Source organism: Cyprinodon variegatus, unplaced genomic scaffold (assembly GCF_000732505.1).
Source record: "Cyprinodon variegatus isolate N-32 unplaced genomic scaffold, C_variegatus-1.0 Scaffold470, whole genome shotgun sequence".
Classification (NCBI taxonomy): domain Eukaryota; kingdom Metazoa; phylum Chordata; class Actinopteri; order Cyprinodontiformes; family Cyprinodontidae; genus Cyprinodon; species Cyprinodon variegatus.
In genome coordinates this window covers 687,117-705,775 of record NW_015150923.1, presented here as the reverse complement: position 1 = coordinate 705,775, position 18,659 = coordinate 687,117, and the positions used below count along the sequence as shown (strand labels likewise).

The 18,659-nt window shown below is 35.4% G+C and overlaps 1 protein-coding gene across 2 annotated transcripts; it reads right to left on the bottom strand.

Moving 5' to 3' along the window:
- Positions 1 to 2,360: 2,360 nt before the first annotated feature.
- LOC107094201 (acetylcholinesterase-like) lies at positions 2,361 to 14,369 on the bottom strand. 2 transcript variants are annotated; one of them, XM_015389689.1, is made up of 10 exons: positions 14,293 to 14,369; positions 12,646 to 12,948; positions 10,687 to 10,915; positions 9,402 to 9,534; positions 9,162 to 9,313; positions 7,146 to 7,332; positions 4,956 to 5,266; positions 3,697 to 3,906; positions 3,452 to 3,609; positions 2,361 to 2,699 (listed from the first exon to the last, which is right to left on the bottom strand). In XM_015389689.1, the coding sequence occupies exons 2-10, from the start codon at positions 12,920 to 12,922 to the stop codon at positions 2,608 to 2,610; spliced, it is 1,749 nt and encodes a 582-aa protein (XP_015245175.1). In that variant the 5' UTR covers positions 12,923 to 12,948; positions 14,293 to 14,369; the 3' UTR covers positions 2,361 to 2,607. The 2 variants fall into 2 exon arrangements, with proteins under 2 accessions (XP_015245175.1, XP_015245176.1); XM_015389690.1 differs by lacking the exon at positions 14,293 to 14,369 and adding an exon at positions 13,942 to 13,963.
- Positions 14,370 to 18,659: the final 4,290 nt, after the last annotated feature.

Here is an 18,659-nt window from a genome sequence, read left to right as displayed (position 1 = left end):
AGTAAACCCCCCTGCATAATTATAAAGCATTTTATATGCATGACACAAGCGGAACACTATGGCAATAGCCCTACTGCTCCACTTCTGAAAGTAGAATCTGTTGGCATCAATAGAAAAAAAAAAAAAAATTGGCTGCACACTTTGTCAGTGCACAATCATCATGATCATCCTCATCAACATATCACACTGTATGTGTTTATCAAGTGTTATCTAACACTAGCCGAAGTTAAAACAAAGTGCTGAACATCTAAACCAATAAAGGGTGATGTCATTATGTTGCTGAACATCTAAACCAATAAAGGGTGATGTCATTATGTTGCCGTTGATGACTTGCTAGATTACCCATTTCATTCACCTGCCTAGCTCGACCCAATTTCTTATTACTGCTCATCTGTTTCACCTGCTCCAGCCTCTATTTAACCTGCTTTTTCCGTTCATCAGTGCCAGATTGTTTCTGCAGTTTGACCAGTAGATGTAGTTGAAAATTATGCAATGGCTTTGACATTTTTGACATGTGCCTGTAAGGGCTAACTACAGGTTGTGGACTTCCTGATAGTAAAGAATTACAATAGTCCAGCCTTAAAGTAACAAATACATGGACTAGTACCTCCGCAATATACTATTGATGAAAGAAGAAAATTCTAGAAACCTCTTTGGTAGAATTTGAATGACAAGTCTTAGTCAAAAATAAAACCAAGGTTTTCTACTTTATTATCTGAGATTAATTTAAATTTCCACCCAGATGAAGTAACTAGTAAGATTATGTTTCAGAGACTCTGGTCCTAAGACAATAACTTTTCTTTGTCTGCATTCAAAATTTAAATTTTAAGAGTTTTCAAGACATGCCTTTAGTAATGGGTTAGTTTAATGAGAATTTATGGAGTGATATACAGTAGCTGAGAATTATCAGCATAAGAGTGGAAACCCATGCTGTCTCATAATTATACACATATACAATGAATATAATTGGCTATAGCACTGATCTCTGTGGTACTCCAGTTAACCCTTGAGCATCATTTACATGAAGAAACTGAAATATATTAGAAAAATAACTTTTAAACCAGCCCAGCACAGTTCCCTAATTCTTAATGTTCAAATCTTTCTGAAAGAATATTGTCATCTGTACCAAATGCAGCACTCTGATTTAACAGGACAAGCACAGCTACAAGTTAAATAACTGAGGCCATGATAATACCATTAGACTTTCACCAGTGCTGTTTCAGTGCTATGATGAGCTCTGACACCTGACTGAAATTTTTCAAAAAGCTCATCATGGAGTTAATAGTCACACATTTGTTTAGCAACTATTTTATCAAGAATTTTAGAAAGGAAAGGACGATTAGATATGTCAATAATTGACCAAGTCATCTGGGTTGAGAGACAGTTTCTTAAGTAGAAGTTTAAATACAGAAAGCTTGAGGTTCATATCCATGTAACAGGACTAGATTAGAATCAATGTTATTTGTAAAGAATACCATTAAATCATTAATGCTAAAAGCAAGAGGTATAGATGGCTCTGGATGAGTTAGGCATCTATTATGTTGTATGTCCCATTTTTTAACATTAGTATTTAAAGTGAAGTAATAAAAAGTTATGCACAAAATGGGCAAGAACAAATAACCTTCTTAATGACTATAAACGACAAAACAGTCAAAGCAAGTTATACAATTTGAACTTATTTTAATAATGACCCACTGCTTTACAATCATACATGGACACATGTAATTTTCTATTGCAAGGTAATTTTTATGTTAATCAGTATGTTAAAGAATTATGTCGCTGTTAAAAAAGAAATCCACATCAGTAGGCATTTTTTAAAAAGTCTTTCAGCTCAGCCTGTATTCTGAGTCACAGGACACATTCAGTGAGGAATCTTACCCTCACAAGTTGAGATTTTGAGAAGGAAAGCCTGCATGGCGTATCAACATGCACTAAGTGATGTATATTGACGTAAAAGATTATTTAATGTATCATAATTCAAGCTAATACTTAGGTGAAGACTTACACAGTGTTTCTTCTGTGATCTTTTGCTTATTCAGCCAAGTTAATGATTTACCTTTATGGTCAGAATTAAGAAAAATACAGTATGTATCCAGTTAATGCTAGAGATGTAAGCTTAATGGAGGAAAGCATTAAGTACAGATATACAGTAGTAATTTCCCCACTTTCCTCGATTCACTTTCCTATAATTCATTTTTAAACATCAATCTTTGTAATAAAATATTATTTCTGTCATTATTTTAGGACATTAAGATCTAAAGAGAAGCACCATCTCCTGGTCAGACCCTGTAATTCAGTGAAAAGGTGGAGTCAGAGTTAAAAAAATATACACGTCTAGGAGAAGGAGGGGGTCACTCCACTGGCTGGAAATTGGAGGGGATTTTGCTGGGAGTTGCAGGGAAGTGGGCTGCCATTCAGAGGGACCATTTTGGATGGCTGCTACTGTAGCAGTTTGTTTCCTGTTTTGTTTGAATGGATGATTTAAGCAGAAACTGGTAATCAACAGTGCAACCAAGGTACAAATAAGCTATAGATTTCAGGCAGTGGTTAGATAATTTGTCAGATATAAAGATATGAACTCAACAGTTGGGAGGTTTCTGAACTCAGTCAAGGGGTTAAACTTATAACTAGTAAAATGAGAAGGAATATCCAATTAGAACTGAGTATAATCCCACTTGCTTTACATGACTGCAGATCATCTGTAAAAGAGAGAGAAGAAGCATTGTAAAGTAATCATTAACAACAATGTTTCATTTACAAGCTTTGATTTCTTCTTTTAGAATAATTTTCAAAAGTAAAATTCTTGTAGAACCCAAAACTTTGTTAAAAACTATTTACAATACAGGGTGTTTTTATCTTTAACACAAGGCAAAAAAAAAAAGACTCAAAACAGTTAAAAGAGGCTTATCAAGTTCCATCCACTTAGCTCTTTAGGTGTATTTAAAGTTGCTAGAAATTTTCTTTATGGTTATTTATAAAAATCAGTGTTTAAATAAATGTAGATATGTTAGTTAATGTCCTCGATTTACTTGCTTTTAGGTCTTCACACTAGCTGATTATTAACCAATAGATAAACTGTCAAAGAAACATGCTGTTTCACAAGTACTAACAGTCAATCATTAACGACAGAACCTTAAAAGTTAAATAATATACACAGTTCTTTAAAAAAATCTGTGTTTTTTTATTCACTTAGATGTTTTTCTGCAAATCACTATATTAATCTTAATCTGTCTTATGTTGGAAAAAAAAAGCTATTAATAGCAGTGATTAGAAAATATATATATGGGTTAATTTGAGAACTATTCAGAGTCTGATTTTAAGAGTTTCAAGACAAATCAGATCTGCCCAATTTTGTTTTGAGTTGCAGACCTGTAACATATCTCTTTTGGAGGTCTCAGCAAAATGTTAAAAACTAACGATGTAGAATAACATGCAAACTTGTGTGTCTTACCAGAGGTCTTCTGGATTTGAGGCAGCAATTTGTTCCAGAGATGACATTCTTTAGCTCTCATCATGCTCCTTTGTTCTGGATGATTGTAGTTCAAAGTTATGTACTTCTGACTTTCAGATGTAAACTCCGGCCAAGCAGCTCCATCAAGCCCTGGATTCCTGAAAAGTATGAATGAGAAATAAAAAACTATCATTGAGTTGTCTTTTGGTTTCTATAATAACTAAATAAGAGTCTTTTTAGCTTACCCAGTCCGCGCAAAGTTAGCCCAGTGCTTCATAAACTTCTTGGTCATGTTTACTTCATTCTTTGTGTATCCAAGGGAAGCATCCAGAGGCATTCCAAAGACAAATTCTATCTCGTAGCTGTGCATTACTCCCATCCAGTCTGGCCAGGGATTTGTGGATGACATGTGGTCAAAGAAATACAGAAGGGTCTTACCCCCACCTTGTGAGTACCTAAAAAGTCATAAAAAGTTAACAAATATTAAAAACTGCAGAAATATTTTATATTATAATACATAATATAACTGAGATTAAACTGTTGTAAGTCAGTTTACTTGATAATTTTTCCTTGCAGCAAATTTTATTGCTGCAAGGAAAAATATTAATGCATAATTCCAGTTACAATAATTCAGGTGACAATTTTAGTTCACATCAAGACTCAAGCAGCAAATCTGACATTTGAAACCCTTAAGTCTAAAACAGAACTCAAGAACGCAGACCACATCTCACTGATACAACATGCATTATATATTATCTCATGTTACTAAAAAAGTGTTTATTTTGTTTTCATCTGAGTCGACATCGTCATTCCAAGTCCTCTTAACTCAGTGTCTCACATGTTTAGTAAGTTTCCCTACCTCCGTACACCTGAATTATATAACAAATTATATAAGAAATAAATGAACAATTAACAGACCTCTGCAGCTCTGATGGCTGCCAATGGGGGAATGCAATCATTTGTTTCAAGGGTACAAGAGCAAAAACATTTCTAAAACATGCAGATCACAGAGGCTGCAGACAAAATAAGAATTAAAGACCCATGTTTTGGGGTATCATTACAATATTATATTTCCGTTAATTGTGCAGATTTCCGCTAATTAAATCTTGACATTTAAAGAAAGCATATTGGAAACTGGCAATAAGAAATATTACCTTTTAATCTCAAAATTAGGGCGTAATAAAATGTATGTTTAATAAATGTTTGAAGGTTTTCAGTAGGTACTTTTTATCTGACAAGCAAGCTACAGCAGAATGCATGATCCAATTAAATAATTATTACTGTATTTGAATGGGTAAATTGGTAAGGAACCTGTACAGGTCAAGTAAGGATATTAATTAAAGAAGCCGCCCATAGAATCACTGGATGACCTGCAAAGGGGTATAATCTGTTATAGCATACACTTGTTCTGTATTGCAGTATTCTGTCACGTCACAGATCTTCAAAACAACACTTTTGGAACTTACTATCCTGCCATTTATATCATATAAACCGTGAAACATACCTCTGAGCAAAGTCAAGCACAGGACAAACAAACAGCTGATCTCCAACCAGACTACCAAGCGAGTCCCGGTTTTTCATTCCATTGTCCTCATCAGTCCAATCAGTGTAGTGAAAAACAGCTGCTTCTTTAACGGCATGACTTGAATCCGCCATTGCTATTGGTATGCCTTTCAGAAAGTCATTCCTGCTGATTAGACTCTGGCCAGTGAGGCTGAAACCAGGCATTCCATAAAGAAGAAAGTAGGTCCCTTCATCCTTATTTAAACCTATCATCAGGTCCTTCTTTGGAAGATTACTACTGTCAAGCATCACCTACAGACAAGAAAAGACGAGATTAAAATACTTGGGTATGAATGTTATATAATGAATTACATGAAATGTTTTTGTTTTGCCAGCCATGAGTTTCTTGACTTAAACAGACAGCTGTCAGACATTTTGTTGATATTTTTTTTTTTTATGAAACTGTTTTTTTTATTAAAATTAAGGGGGGAAACTCCTTTAGTTTTGTTACTAAATAGCTAGTAATCTAAAATATGATCCAGTAATTGCATACAGTAAATCATTGTTTCCACCACATCACATACAATGAATTAATGGATTAGTTCTAAAGTTTTAAAGTTAGTTTAAAGCTAGTTTTAAAGTTGTTGTTTTTTTTTTTCAATATAGTAACTTTCAGGTATAAAAAAAAACTTCAAGCCTTGCACCCCCTAACAATTTTTTTTTCTTTAGCTTTTATTTCTGTTTTGATTGTAATATTTTTTGTCATCTGGCCCTCTCTGGGTACAAATATGTATACAACACATACTTTTTTAGATGGGATATATACAAAATAAACAAAAACAATAGCACCTACAGTAGGTAAATGAAAGCATCGATTCTAGCTAAATTGATCTTATTTCATCCCTATAAGAACGTATTTTAAACTGTTGCTAGGAAGACAAAAGGCAGTGATCATGTCTGTAACTGGTAAGCACTATAGATAATCAAAAGGGCCTGTCCTACCTAACACAGGATTGTCAAGAAACACAGTAAAAAAAATGAACTTTACCATGTCATTTCGTTAAGTGAGTGGGTTTTATAGTCAAAATATAGTTCAGCTTGTAAGAACCACCAGTCAAAGCTAAGCCCAGATAATTGAGTTGCAGAGTTAGCCAAACTGATTGGGGAGCTGTTGCCTGCCATGTTTGAGATATAAGCTTCAGCAAGAAAAGTAGCAGTTTATTTGCTTACTACCATAAGATTTCAACAAAAAGTTTGTATTATATTCTTTAAACAAAACCTACAGCACCAGAAAAAATAGAGATAGAAATAGATGGTTATCAAGAGACTTTTGAGCTCTCCTACAAGCCTTGCTTCAAAACGGAATCAGGATGATGAAGTAATCATGATGTTTTTTTTGTTAGTAAGGTTTTTTTTTTGGTTTTTTTTCTTACATAAATAGCTTACTGTATTCATGTCTTCTGAAGGAGGTATTTCCTGGAGTTATGTGCTGTTCCTGCCCTGGTAATTATGAGAGCAACCTTTAAGTAAACAGCTCTGGACTGGGCAACTAAAATGTTCAAAGACCTCCCTGGATAGAGGGGAAAAGCATGAGTGACAAGTTATTTTCTGTGAAATAATGATGAAACTTGCCGTAAAATTTCCTGATTGTTAGTTTTATCTGTTAAACAAAGATATTTTGAACACTATGTTTATTCTCCTCCCCACACCTACTTCTCCTTTTTGTTTCCGAGTAATTAGTTTCCTTCCACAATTCAAAAGGTTGCTGGTAAATTAATTTGCAAACTCTATAAGAAATTAAAAGCTCTGAACTGACTGATTTTATTATAAAATATATGTTGGATTGTTTCAGGCTTCCGGTTATGTGCTCTCTGTAAGTTGTGTGCTTCTTTTGCTAATATTATGGGAAATGTATAGGTTATATGTCCAAAATTCAGGTGCTACTGCTTTTTCTTTTCAACATCAGCAAGTTTCCTCTTATCTCAGTTTTTCCATGAGAGGGTGATGGGTTCTTGGATATCCAGTTTTTGCTGGTTTTTAACAGTAGTTGACCAAACCCTTCAAATGGCAACTTGTTATAGAACTTATTACAAATCTGGGTATTCTGTTTTTAAAAGGCACAGTATTTATATGTAGCTATTTTCAGTTTTAAACAAAACTATTAACACAGACAAATATAATAGAGACTTACTTCAACTTCATCTGGTAAGAACTCCCCATCAACAATTGGGCCAAAAGGTAAGGACAGTAATGAGGGCTGTGGAATAACTTCATATTGCTTGACTGAGATCTTGTGAGGATCAGCTTGTTGCAGACAGGTTTCCAGATGAGCTGAATGATCCGTAGGACAATCTAGCTTTTTTGCTAGCATTAAAGACCTGGTTGGTAGCAGAGGAGGCCAATAAAAAAATTTGAAAAATGGGCACCAAGGGAGTAAGGCACTTTAATGTAAAGCAACTATTTGCAACTGAAGTGGAGGTAGAGAGAGGCGTCACTTTTAAAACATTTTGTTTTTAAAATACAAATAGTGCTCAACAGTCCACCTAGCTGTAAAGTTTCGTTTATGCTTCATGTAAATTTGCTGGACTAAAAATAACTAAAAGTGATTGGGAAAGATTACCATCCTCTCACATTCCTTACAGTATAAACAAATTATGCAACCATTTTAATGAATTACAAAGCTGCTTGCCAGCCAGTTAAGAACCAATTTTTTTCTGATAATGTGCCTGTATGACACTTGCCCATTTGTCCCATTCTATTTTATTTTTAACAAGCAAACAAAAAAAAAAAGATCACAAACCCTCCATTGATCTCTCACAACGCTAAGGGTTGCCATTGTCACAATATGACTCAAAAGACTCAAAAGTCATGTTAAGAATTAAAATGTGCAACTTTGTTTTTTGGTTAAAAAAAACAACAAAAATATAGAAGACGCTTAAGATTATTAAGACCAATTGAGATGCTGTGACAGAGTCTTAAATATGTAACTGGCGCTAAAAAAAGAAGAGTGGACAAAATTAAACCCAAGGATGCCATAATCATCACTTACAGTATCAGTATTTTATACAGCAATTGTCATGATTCCTGGGACTATTGCTGGTCTGATTCAACACATTAGTTCCCATGCTCAACTAACTATATCACCAGCTCTCAGACCAATCACTAGTGCAAGAATATTATGATCCACCGGTGAGTTTTATCCAGCATTCTGTTCCCTCCTGTCTGCCTGCATGATTCTGAGTTTATTCTGCCCCCTGATTCTCTGAGCCTGCCTGAACCCTATTGGACCTATCATAGTGTGTTTTTGGATCGCTGACCTGTTTTGTGTGCCCTGACCACTCTCTTGGTTTTTTCCTTGCATTGTCTCTGGATCTCAGATCACCTGGCTTTGATTCTGGACCAGCTATCGAATTCTGAACTCTGGTTTGCCCCCTTGATCATTCTGCCTGTGCCTGCTCTCTGATCTGATCCTGTGCATTTCCCTGGACCAACAATTAGCTATCAAAGAAGGGTTCCTCAAAATCAGCTGGACAGATTCTGGAATCCTCTGAGGGTTCTCCAGTGACGTCACACGCCAACCGGCATCTTCGGAAATACTCAAACTTTGTTCTCAAACCCTGAGAATGTTAGTGATAATTCAACAAAAAAGATTTCTCCCCCTGTTTCTGTCTGGTAAACTGGTCAATTTCCTTCAAGGTTTCTTGTTGCTGTTTCTGGTGAATCCCTTTTGACCTGTGGGAGTTTCACAGTCCAGTAAAGCTTTTAAACGACCCTTGTTGTTCTGTTTGAATCAAGCTTGATTTTAAAGCAAACATTTCAGGGTAACAAAAAAACCACAAAAAAAAAAGGAAATTAAGTTTTAAGCAGGTTGGAAACTTTATTTCAAGACTATTTATTCTGTATTCAAGATGCAATTTTTTTTTTTTTTTTTTTTTTTTTACAACCACTGCGCTTTATAGGGCTGGCTTTCTGGAAACCAAATTAATATGCATTCTCATTCATTCTTTATTTCTATCTTTCATTCAAAGCCAGGTGTCATACCTTACAACCTGATTAAGATGGCTTATCAGCATTAGACTATTTTAATGCTGACTATTTTATATCCATATGACATTTTAATAGCTAACAATAACAGTTCACTGAAATTCAGGTAATTTTCTATCTGGAGTAGCCTAGATAATATGACTTAATACATAAATCGCAATACCTGTCCCAGGCTTCCCACTGGCTTATTTTGGCCCATGGTGCATTAGGGGAGCCACTCTGCATCACAGCCCTTTGAAAGAGGCTGTGGCTGCCTGGAGAGAGCAGGTGGAAACCCACTGACGCGGACCCTGCACTTTCACCAAATATTGTTACCTGGAAACATGAATACACAAGATTATTTTAACAGTTTACACAATGTTTCCCTCATACTTTAGAAACAATAATGGCAAAATAATTTTACCTTGGAAGGATCACCTCCAAATGCAGCAATGTTACTGGCTACCCATTTGAGTGCCAAACGCTGATCTAGTAGGCCTGCATTTCCCCGTAAATATTTGCTGTCTGGAAGACTCAAAAAGCCAAATGCTCCCACTCTATAAATAATGATCACAATAATAAAAAGTCTTAAAAACATTCAACAAACATATTGATTTGTTACTTTAAACACAACGTTGCTGCTACTTTTGGCTTTTACACTGACTGTTGATCATTTTTACTGATAAAGCAATGTGAGGGAAACCTTGTTGAAAATGTATTGCTAAAAAGACAATTATGTCCAAAAAGATTGGCGCAAACATGAAAAATGTATCAGAATTCAAATTGAAAAAGGGGATTAAAGAAAGCCAATGATGAATATGTGACTATAGATGTTAATTCTATCTTTATCTAAGATGGCGCCATGGACGGCTGACTGAGTGTGTTGGTACGCTCTCTTTGGTTTTGTTTTACAATTTAACTCTGGTTTTAGCGATGATTCCTGGACCCCTTTCATCTCCAGACCTCCTGTTTTACATTTACACACAGTTAAAAAGTCTAATGTGTATATATTATATGGCTATATACTATCATTGGATATGGTTTAATGTATGCTTTATATTGTATATAGCTATAGATTCTATATATATATATATATATATATATTTTGTATTTTGTATTTTATATACTCTAATAATCCCAGAGGGAAATTACTTCTCTGCATTTAACCCATCCCCTTGGGGAGCAGTGGGCTGCCATTGTGAGGCGCCCGGGGAGCAGTGTGGGGTTAAGGGTCTTGCTCAGGGACCCAGAGTGGCAGTCTGTGGGAGTGGGGGATCGAACTCACAACCTCAGGATTCAAAGCCCAATGCCCATTTGTCTGTACCATCAACACCAAGTGTAATTCCTCGTACCATTTGTTATCTAATTCTTGTTCTCAAGTTAAAGTTTAACTTTTAAAACTGAATGTTGAAGTGGCAGACATAAAATGTGAGATAAACAGTTAAGCAAGGTCAAACAAATGAATTGCCTTTTTCTCGGAAGCAATGTTTCCTCTATTTTAGACTTCTGTCTTGTTTTTTTTTAGGTGACTCCCATGTTTGAACTAATGAGTCATTGGACTGCAGTTCTGGAAAACTGGATTTTGCTAAGATGATGTCTTCCCTAGATGCAATTGTTTTTTTCTGAGTAAAAACACATCAAAAATCCTAAAGTGTCACAATGACTATGATTGGGTAACATTAATAATTTCAGCTGAAAGTAATTCTAACCTATAGTTCATCGATACAACAACAACACCTTCAGCTTTACTCAGGAAGTGGGCTTGGTACAAATCCAGGGTGGATGTTCCAGTGACAAAGCCACCACCGTAGATCCAAACTAATACAGGAGCAAGGGTCGACGACTGGGTATTGTTGAAATTAGGCGACCATACATTTAAGTACAGACAATCCTCACTCAGGGGTGTGTTTGGATTCCATATCTCTGCACCTATGAACCCTGCAAAAGAAAAAAAACAACATTATTGTTAACCAGACAAGCTAACAGCTTTGTCTGGACACAGGATAAGATTATCTGAGATAAGTCCCATCCCCTGAAAGCCTGTACACTGATATGAAATTGTTAATATTTACCTTTGCGAGAAATAAATGATGTCTTGTAAAAATTTACTATTGCCTTCTTTCTCCCAGTAATTCCACATCTCCCAACCTACCTTCACATTTTTTCTGTATTCTTGTTCAAATCATATTTTAAGATCATCTTCATTCTAAGCTAACAGGGGCACAAGTTGGCAAATTAAATAACTGATTAAGCCATTACCTTTTTTAACTGTTATATGTGATTGTGCATAAAAAGAAAATATTTCATTTTCTCAGTTTATTACCTGAACAATCAACCATAGTAATCCAATCCTAATCTGAATGAATTATATGGTAATATTATGACCTTGTCAAGGTTATAGAAAGACAAAAAAACCCAACATCTCTATTCGTAGTCCACTTGCAAAGGGAGTGAATGCACAAGAGGAGCTTCCTGCTTGGAACCATAGAGGTAATCATGTTACAATGTGATTCACTAGTCGAAAGCCGAATTTAAACATGTATTCTTGTGTTTTTATTGATAATTATTGTTATATTAATCCGTATGTCCTCAGAGCCAGTTTCCCAAGGACCTCCTGAAGGAGGTGTCCAGGCACGCCCCACCAGAAGGAGACCCATGGGACGACTCCGGACACGCTGGAGAGAATATGTCTCTCGGCTGGACAGGGAGCACCTAAGGATTCCCCAGCAAAGCTGGAGGAAGTGTCTGTGGAGAGGGAAGCTTGTGAGACTCTACTGAGACCGCTGCCCCAGCAACCTGGTCCCAGAGAAAGCTAGAGACGACGAGTACGAGTATTATCCCATACTTTAGTAACTTTGTTTGGGTAAATCTAAAGTCAGAAGGACTTTTAGATAACACATGTCAATTGCAAACAATCCTTGAGTGAAATATTATGCTCTTGGGTCTTATAAGGTTAATTTGCTAAATTTATTCTATTTTTAAAGACGCAACTGAAACAAAGTGTTAATTTATTGTTCTTACATGTTGTAATGTTACAGTCACAAATGTCAACAAATTGTTTTGTATAGACTAGCTCATCACAGTGAAGTGGTATAAAAAAAACGTAAGTTTTTTTGGGAGATTCACTAAAAAATAAAAATGTAAAATAGAGGATGGAATTTTGCTCAGCTCTTTGACTCTTTGTCTCATCTTCTGCAACCTCAACCACACATCTTGAGGGATAGGTCTCTAAAAGCTTTGCATATTGAGAGATACTTTTTATTAAAGTTTGCCCTAACACTTTGTAGTTTAGTTTAAGAATTACAGGGTGAATGCATTTTTTAAGAGGGAGAGTGATAAATGTGGTTAGGGGTTTTAAAATTGTACATTTAAGATTTTATCCACTGCAGTTGTATCAAATTCAGAATTTATTGTTTGCTTCAGCTTAATCAACTTCTTATATCTGAGCCCCTACATTTCCCTCTACGTTTTCAACAGGGGAAGACCTTGTAGATCTGTTATTTGTAATAACCTATGTTTCTGAAATATAAATTAAAGAACACCAACTACTGCAATAATGCCAGAATTTTTGCTGAGAAATGTAACCTAGGGTTCAATATAAACAAAGGCGGTTCAATGAAACTTATTTCTACAATAGGTATCTTGATTTGTGTATATCTGAGTCATACCTGGATAGGTTGTATCTGGCAACTGGTAGCAGGAGTTAGGTAATTCCTTGGCCTCTTTCACACCTTCCCATTTCTCTACTGGCTCTGGTGCTCGGAATCTCAGTTTTCCAAGAGGCGGCTTTGCATATGGAATCCCAAGAAATGCTCGAACTTCGCCATTTGGAACAGACAAGAGCTTTCCTTGGACTTTCCCATGTGTAGTGCTGATTACAAGGTTATCTTGAGAGGCAAATGTTGCAGTCAGAATGGAAAACAGCAAAATCCAAATTGGAAACATTTGTATTCCAAAAGGTTATAGGAAATCTTGGAAGGACAAAGCAAGAAACAAGAACACTTTATTATACATTCAAGTATTAACATTTTACTAATTAAAAGTAGGCTATTTACATTGATTAAAAAGTCAAAGAAATACTGGTAATATATATATATATATATATATTGCAGTCACACTACAACAGAGGTGTTAAGTAACAAAACAAAATTACTTCATTACTGTACTTAAGTACGCTTTTTAAGTATCTACACTTTACTCCATTACTTATTTTTCTTTCTACTTCTGACTTCTACTCATTACATTTTCACACAAGTATCTGTACTTTCTATTCCTTACATTTTAAAACAAACGTTATTCCTTACTCTTGGCTTTGGTTTAATGTTTATAAATATTTAATTCACGTCATGTGCGCCATCCAATGCAGGTCATCCATATCTAGTAAAAAAACTTGTGTAATTGGATGAGTCATATAATGCAGTTATTGTTTAGCTAAAGGAAATCATCAGAAGCAAGCAGATGTTCTTGAAACTGCAAACGCAAATCGTCTATGTCATGCTACAATGTCGGATTCAGAAACAGATGTCGAAATGTTTGAAAGGTGGAGACGGAGACCAACAAGACCTCCCTCATCCTTGGCCCTATCTCAAAGAATATTTCGAAAAGTCAAAAAAGTGAGCTTTCAATTCATATAGTGACATCTGTTTTTTTTTTTTGTTTGTTTATTTCTTTAAGGTTATTTAATACGTTTACACTTTAAGTAGTTTTTGGAGCACATACTTTTTCACTTTTGCTTAAGTAAAGAGGTCAAGTTGATACTTCAACTTTTACCAGAGTGTTCTTAAACTGCAGTATCTATACTAATACTTAAGTAACAAATGTGTGTACTTTTGACACCACTGCACTACAATATTTACCTCAAATACAAACCATTATGCTTTGCATCCCATATAATCAGCACACTGTAAACACTTGTAACTTGGTTTTGAGTAAATGATATTTAATTTTATGGTCTTTTTTTGTACATTAAACAGCTTGCTTTCACTGCCTTCTCGTCCTGCGCAGACAGGGCAGTCTCTCTCTGCGCGCAGTCGATCGCACGCGGCCTGCGTAAAACAGACACATCCGACAGAGATGATCAAACCTGCAGCGCGCTGCTACGTCTACTTCATCTATAATCCGATAGGGGATAATCCCGAGTTCGCGATGAATATTACTGTGCAAGTCACAGGTCGTGCACGAGCTTTTTAAATCATGAAAGAGGGAAGTAAAATGCAAAAACCTATAAAAACCGCGAACAGATGTTCAGACTAAAGAAATAAACGACCAGAAAAACACAAATCGTTTATTTATATAAAGTTTCAGGCATGCCTTACCTTGTCAGTCAGGTAGTTATTAGTTTGTGACTGGAGTGAGTCAATACACAGGCTTAATAAGATGAGGGAGGCGTTTACACCCTCTGTCCAATCCTGCCCCCTTTCCCAGTACACCCCCCATAAATAACTACAACAGCTGCAGCCACGGTTTTAGACACAGTAAATATAAGTTTTGAATTAACCCTGTATGACCTATTATTACTGGGACAAGTATTTATCTTTTCCAAATGAAAAAAAAAAAAAAAAAAAAAAAAAAAATATATATATATATATATATATATATATATATATATATATATATATATATATATATATATAAACCAATAAATAATAAAATAACAAATTAATTTCAAGTTATCAATAAATTGCCCATTTACCATCAATGTAATCCAACAGAACTTTATAGTATAAACACACACAATTTATACTTACCTATAATCAGTTTAAACCAACCCTAGACAGAGCAAATTCTATTTCAATCAATTCTACTTTCTTTTAAAATCGCAAAAGGAGCTGATATCCTAAGTGTATTTGTCATGAAATTTCAGTATGTTTGACTCTGCAACTGCATCAGCGGGTTAACCTAAAATACTGTGAAATTCCCTTGAAAGACATGCAAGGAAAAAGGAAACGGTCAATTAGTTGTTAGCAAATGGTCAATTTCCTGTTTCCTGCCTAAATCTATTGTTTTGGTACCAGCTAATCTGTGCTTACTTTTTGGGCAGCATGTTACTTATCTATGATGTTGTTTTTAGCTAAATGCTGATGAAGATTTTCTGTCATCCAGGTCATAGTCATTCCGTAAAAGTTTAATAACAATCCACTGGACTTGGTTTCGCTTGGTTTTTCTTCCCCTCCAGGAGGCTTTCTCAATTCAAATGTCTGGATCCGCGGTGAGCTTGAGGCTTTATATGGACAAGGCCTTTTATTGCTTGGAAACATGCACATTGAAACTGACCAGCGGGTCGTTTGGTTCCATTGTTAGGCTGTAATATCTGAAACCTGTCTATTTTAGCCAAATAAAAATGTGCAAAAATCCAAGAAAACATTGCACATTTTGCTCATCTGCACAGACAGAAGAAAAACATTTTTTCCCAATTTGTGAGATAAGAAACATATTGATGATCCTTAACAGATTTGAGAAATATTTTCTTTTTATTTACAAGGTGGTAAAATAACACAAACAGCACCTGTAGTTGAACATAGTAGTGTAATGGGATAATCCCCTGCTTCTTTGCTGCTTCTAAACTTGGATTACTGGGATCTATATATTCTGAATGTCCAGCAACCCTTTTCTGACACTAAACTGAAGCACACTCTGATCATCAGTAGAAAAGTTACACAGAGTACAGCAGCAAATCCACTTCTGATTGACTTAGAGCAACACTGTGTAACTTTGAGATACTAGGGTCACAACACATGTAACTACCAGGTTTAGTGCGCCTGAAGGCAACTACTAACTACGGAAGAGGATTAGGGCCAGTGGAAAAAAAAAAAAAAAAGTTAACTGATTTTAAAATTTTATTTCAGTTTAGTATGGGAAAAAGGTCAGAATTCTGACTTTAATCTCAGAATTCAGACTTTTTTCTCAGAATTCTGACTTTTTTTATTGTCAGAATTCAGTCAGAATTGTCAGAAAATTAAACAGTCTCCCTATGTGTTTTTGGTATTAGAATTTTTTTTATATCTGATAGCAGACCACTTTCATCCAGCAAATTGGGAGAACTTCTAGATATGTGTAAAGAAAAAAGCCACATTCACCCCTCCAGATTTAATCCTATATCAGAGTACCACATATTTCCTCTGACCAGGAAAGTATTATATATCTTTTGTTAGTTAACAACAACATTAAAACTTAACCTACAACGTGAATGCCATGTGGCTGCTAATGGCCCTGCTGCAGTTCCATTTGCAGAGACTGAGGTTAAGAGAAAGGAAGTTCAAATGAGTGAACTTGGAGTTTTAGAGAGGGTAACCAACAGTCCCTTGAAAAAGGAACTGTCCAATATTTAAAAACAAAAGTTTGTGTTAATTTAGATTCAAGTTTGATTCACATATTTACAAACTTATTTCACACACAGAAGAAAAGGATAAAAAAAATTTTAAGTCAATAGGGTGACTTGATAAACAATAGGGTCTTTATTTTGTATTTTTTGTTCTGTATTTCCACTGCAACCTTTATCATTGTTTCATATTTATTCTCACAAACATTTTTAAAACATGTTTTTAGTTTTCTTTCATACTGATTTACCAGCCGAGCATGCGGTGACATCACAAGTATGCTTCTGTTCCAATTGACCCATATTTTATTTATGCTGCCTGCTCCCATTCTCCCCAAGTCCACACATTCCTGTATTCTTCTCAAGAGCAAACTTGGTGAGGACACAAATCTATACTCGTGTTCTTATGAATTGAGAAACGGCCGGTGACTTCAGACTCGACTTCAGACTCTCCTCTCCTCCTGTAGATTCGACCAGTGCAGTAAAATGCTAACCAACCAATGAAGAAGTTTACCCTCTATGACACAGCCCTTCCACATTTGCATAATAAGGCAGAAATGCATACAGAAATGTAAAACGAAAGGCAGAAATAAATAGATAAAAAAAATACAAAGGAAGAATAAAACAGACAAAGACATGCACATAAATAAATACTTTAAAAAATAAGTAATTAATAAATAAAGTTGAAGATTATAACGGACAATAAATAAATAAGGTAATTATTACAAAGGCGAATAAATAAAGCAGCTAATTAAAAGAGATTTATAAATTTATGTTTCACTTATTTGTTTATTGTATTTTTGGGGGCAATTAATTGTATACTTATTTACTTATTGAGCATCTATTTATTTAGTTATGTATTTACTTTTAAATATGGTAGAGCTGATCCTCCATAACATATTAAACAAAATTAATGTCTGAATATTCTTTCTGCTTTATGAATATGGAAATGCAGTAGAGTGAGGCACTATTTTGACCCTTTCCTCTACTTGCTTTTTTCATCCCTAAATGTTTCAGATTAACAAATAAATTTAAAATCACACAAGGTTAACCTCAATTAATACAAAATTCTGGTTTCAAAGGAATGTTTAATTTATAGGGGGGTATTTAAACTATTCTGACCTCATGACTACAATAAGTACCTTGGGGCAAGTTCTCTTATTGTTAAAGCAAGAGTTACTATAGGAGTGGTTAAAAACATGTCTTGTTTGGTACCAGGATACGGGCTAAAATATTTCAAAAGCAGGGGTAGAGTAGTGACAAAGTGAAATACATCTATTTAGAAAAAAGCCACAAAGTCATTGCAAGGTCATAGAACTCAAAACATTAGGAAAGTAATTTTAAAAAATGGAGAAAGCATGAATCAGTAATGAATCCTCCAAGAAACGGCTAGCCTTCCAACATTACTAGACCAAAACAAAAAAGTACTCTACAGCTGAGGTACTGTAAACACCATAAAATGGTCATGGCCCTAGTTGGGCGAGTGTTTGCCTAGTGGTTAGGGCATTGCGCTTGGAAGGTTCTGAGTTCAAGCCCCACTCCCACGGACTGCCATTTTGGATTCCTGAGCAAAAACCCATAACCCCTGAATACTCATTGGGTGACATGCAAAGGCAGCACACTGCTCCCCAAAGGATGGGTCAAAATGCAGAGAAGGAATTTCCCCTTTGTGGGACAATAAATAAATTTACAAAATATTATTATTATTTTCCAGGACTTAAGGACTTATAATTTCTTATGTCACACATTTCGAGAGCAGCATAACCATTCCACAACAAAACTGTAAGTAAATCTCTGAATGGCCGTAAAAAACAAAAGCAAAATACATGTTTATGAGTTGCCCAAGACAAGTTAGATTCATAACTAATTGACTGATATAACACAACATTAAAAGACCCATTGAAGTAATGTAAATCCCTTTATTGGCCAATAATGGAGAAATTCACTCTCTGGCAATCCCCATGGGGAGCAGTGGGCTGCCATTGTGTGGCGCCTGGGGAGCAATGTGGGGTTGAGGGTTTTGCTCAGGAACCCAGAGTGCAGGCTGTAGAGCTCGAACCGGGTACTTGCAACCTTCTCAGAGCACAGGCGCAATGAGCGAGCTACTATCCCAACACTCCCCAACAGCTAGAAAAAACATAAATGTGTAAGGAACATAAAAAGAAAAATTGAGCAAAAACACAGAGAAACTTGGCCAAGATGGTCACAGAGTGAGTCTTTTTGCCAGTAAGCACAAATGCTCGACAGACATTGCTGCTAAGGATAGCACCATAGGCAATACGTTGTTTGAGAAAATTACATTTCAAAATAGAACCAGGTTTGTTACATCACCTATATAGTCAAAGCATCACTAAAAACTGTAATTTG

Coding starts and splice junctions, on each gene's coding strand:
- LOC107094201 (XM_015389689.1), bottom strand. CDS start 12,922: ATGTTTCCAATTTGGATTTTGCTGTTTTCCATTCTGACTGCAACATTT. Junction 3,907..4,955: donor GTGCTTGACTTTGCTCAGAG/GTATGTTTCACG, acceptor ATGACTTTTTAG/GTACTCACAAGGTGGGGGTA. Junction 2,700..3,451: donor TCAAATCCAGAAGACCTCTG/GTAAGACACACA, acceptor TCTCTTTTACAG/ATGATCTGCAGTCATGTAAA.